The sequence below is a fragment of the Callithrix jacchus genome, chromosome X, assembly GCF_049354715.1.
Source record: "Callithrix jacchus isolate 240 chromosome X, calJac240_pri, whole genome shotgun sequence".
Taxonomy (NCBI): Eukaryota; Metazoa; Chordata; class Mammalia; order Primates; family Cebidae; genus Callithrix; species Callithrix jacchus.
The window spans coordinates 38,260,256-38,263,823 of NC_133524.1; the positions used below are offsets into that span (position 1 = coordinate 38,260,256).

Genomic DNA, 3,568 nt, shown 5'->3' on the forward strand with positions numbered 1-3,568 from the left:
TATATATATATATATATATATATATATAAAATTGGTGTATTAAGCAAAAGGGTGAAAGTGTGATGACCCAGAGCTCTATAAAACTCCCCTTTTTCTCATCTGCCTTCCTACCAAGAGAGTGTGTTCTGGAATGCACTCTAGTGCCATAAGCCTACAGGACCCTGTGGGTACAGCCTGTGGTTACACAGTACCTTCTTTGACAAGCTAATTTGACTGTCAGAAGAGGGTATGTCCTGTAACAAATGTTCCAAATCTCTTTATCTTTTAACGTTTTATTTTTTTTAATCAAAGTCCAGTGCAAGTTGGTGGTGACAGTGATGAGGGGATATATTCTCAATATGTTATCCAAAGATCCAGGCTACTTCTCCACAGAAGATATGTCATATTTTAGGGTTTGTTCCTCTTCTTCACTCGAGACATGAATTTCACAGGGTGTGTCATATAAACTTGGCCTTATTTGGGCATACATCAGTTATTTTCATATTCCAGTAGCCAGAAATCAGTACATGACCTCATCAAATCACAAGTGTAGCTCGAAAAACATGGTTATTTTGTGGACCAAGATGAAAATAAATAAGCTTTGATGAAGTCAATATGTCATAGTGAGTTTCTCTAATTGGAAGATTTGAAAAGTACTAGCAAGTTCATTTTGCTACAGACCTAAGCTTGTTCTTCAGTGAGCCGAGTCCTGTGTCTACTAATTGGTTTTAAATTCAGCAGGGAAGACATGGGGATTAGTTACTGAGTACCCAAAAACCATGAACATAGAGGGCTTTTCAACGTAAATTTTAAAAACAGAGTCTTCAGTCTGGTGTTGAAGCTTTGATCCTCAAACAAATCTGAAATCACATTCCCGATAATGTGGAGGAATTTCTCCTGCAGAGAGAATTCAACTTCAGAGTACAGCAGACATGGATGAACGTTTAAAGGAAGCTGACATCTACCTAGAAGATAGATCCACTAAAGTCTTTCAATGCCAGAGAAATGCTACACTTTGGGCATTTGGAATTGTTCCTACTCTACCTGGGAGCTCTATACCTTTATCTCCAAAGGATATGATCACTCCCTAATTAACACAGTCCACCTCCTGTTCATAGGAGAATCCTACTGGTAACCCAGACACAGCTGTGAATTAGATCCATGCTCATTACCTAGGTTAATCCAGTCCTTGATTTCAATCGCGAAAGGTCAAACGTTTTCCAAATATTTAAGGAAAGTGAGGAAGAGATCATGATGCACAAATAAAACTAATTCTGGAAGAGGAAAAAAAAGGATATAATACAGGAAACAGAAGAAAACGTGACCAGAAAATATTCTCAGAGTTTAAGAAAGACAAGAGGTTTATAAAATGAGAACAAGCCGTCATAGAGGGGAACAACCAGGAGAGAGGCGAAAGTCCTTGGACACTAGAAAAGTTACTGAAGAATTGACATCGCGCAGAAGTCAGGCAGTGCCCAATTCCCTGGGTTGCCACAGAACTCAGCCTGTGTCCCCCACCACCACCACCACTCTGAAGGTAGGCGCTGCTCCGCACCGCCCCCGCCCTCCCGAGGGCGCGCGCCCCTCACCTCCTAACGGTTCCCAGCGCCCACTTCCGCTCCCCTCGCAAACTCTGCGACTACCGCCACTGCCTGGTCTGGAGGAGCCCGCCCTCCGCCAACAGCCGCTCTCACCCATCATGGCGGTGCTCCGAGGCCTCCGCCGCCGGCGCCACTGCAGATACCGAGGCCGCTGCCCCCCCCGGAACCAGCGCCAACGCACCGCTTTACCCTGCCTGCTCCCCGCCCCGGCGCTGCCCGCCCTGGGCCCGCTGTCGCAAGTGCGACACAACTACCACCCCAGCAGCGAGGCCGCCATCAACAGCCATGTCAACCTGCAGCTCCACGTCTCCTACGTGTACCTGTCCATGGCCTTCTACTTCAACCGGGACGACGCTGCCCTGGAGCACTCTGACCGCTACTTCCTGCGCCAGTCACACGAGAAGAGGGAGCACGCTCAGGAGCTGATGAGGCTGCAGAACCTGCGCGGTGGCCGCATCTCCCTTCAAGACATCAGGAAGACGGAGAGCGCAGGCTGGGAGAGCAGGCTCGAGGCCATGGAGTACGCCTTCCACCTGGAGAAGAGCGTCAACAAGAGCCTCGTGGAGCTGCACCAGCTGGCCATGGAGAAGGGCGACCCCCAGCTGTGCAACTTCCTGAAGAGCCGCTTCCTCAACCAGCAGGCCAAGACCGTGAAAGAGGTGGGTGGCTACCTGAGCAACCTGCGCAAGATGTGGTCCCTGGAACCCGGCCTGGCAGAGTACCTGTTTGACAGGCTCACTCAGGGCAGGAGAGAGAGAGAGACCTGAGCCCAGACGGGCCCCACAATCAGAGGGTGCCTTCCCTGGATCTGGCCTCCAGGCGGGGCGTGCATGTTGCCGTTTAAGAACGTTTTCTTCAGTTTTTTTTCCTCTCAGTTTTACCGTTGTTGGTAATAAAGTTATCTGTTCTCAAAGCAATACAGGTGTCCAGTTGATGTGTGCCTGCAACACTCTCACCATTTAGGAATCAGGGCAAATCCCCATACAGGTTTAAAGTAGGTATCCAGCAGTCTCCACACCCAGCTCTGCCCCATCTGCATGCAGCTCAGGATCTGTGGGGGTGAAGGGGAAAGGTATTCTATGGGCCCCTGGAAAACATATTCGCCTTCCCCTTATAAACTCTGAGGGCATGTGGGATGGCATGGGGTGAGGTGGGGTGAGATGGGTGGGATGGGTGAGGTGTGCAGTCTTGGGCCATGCTATTTGTGGGTGCATTGCATGGTAAGGTGTAAAGCATGGTATGGAATTCATCATAGTTGTTGCCTCTGGAGAAGAAGGGAGGGGAATGACATTGGGCAGAGATTAAAATAATACAGTCTTTAACTTAACATGAAAAGTTTTCTTTTTAAAATATGCAAGTGCTAAGGATTCTTGCTTCTGGGCAGCAAGATGGTGGCTCTGGAGAACAGTATGGCAGAGTATCTCTTTGGCAAGTTCACTGTGAGTGACAGATAATGGGACTGAGCCTTAGGCTGGTTTCCCAACAGATAAGGGGCGATTTCCTGCATATTGCCCTTAAGATTCCTCCACTCATAGTTTTGCCTTCCATTGTACCATTTCTTCCATTAAAGCTGGTTTAAAAAAAAAAGCAGCTCAGAAGAAGGACTGAAAAACATAAGGTCAAACCTGAAGGCCAAATTTGTGATATTGTATATAAAGTAGAATAAATGTCCCCAAATGTCAAGGCAGTGACTGTCTGCTTTGAAGAATGTAAAAGGGTGGGGGAATAGTTGAAGGTGTAGACCAGGTAGAGTCATTGTACCTGGTCTAGGTGGGAGACTAGTGCAGCTTGAGCTGTGATGGTGGCTGCAGAAGTGAAGAGAGGAATACAGGTTCCAGATGGATTTGTGAAAAGGAAAGACAAACTTTGCTCATGGGCACGAGGTGAGGAATGGAAGAGGGAGAATATATGTAGGCTCTGAAGTTTGGATTTGAGCACCTGGGGTGATGACGGTGTTATCATCACCCTGAGGATGTTTGCAGGGGTCC

The 3,568-nt window shown here is 47.9% G+C and overlaps 1 protein-coding gene across 1 annotated transcript; it reads left to right on the top strand.

Annotated features, from left to right (window-relative positions):
- Nucleotides 1-960: 960 nt before the first annotated feature.
- LOC118150601 (putative ferritin heavy polypeptide-like 19) lies at nucleotides 961-2,619 on the top strand. Its single transcript, XM_078363734.1, is given in 2 exon segments — nucleotides 961-2,437; nucleotides 2,440-2,619. Coding segments are annotated over 2 exon segments (1,164 nt in total). The 5' UTR covers nucleotides 961-1,348; the 3' UTR covers nucleotides 2,515-2,619.
- Nucleotides 2,620-3,568: the final 949 nt, after the last annotated feature.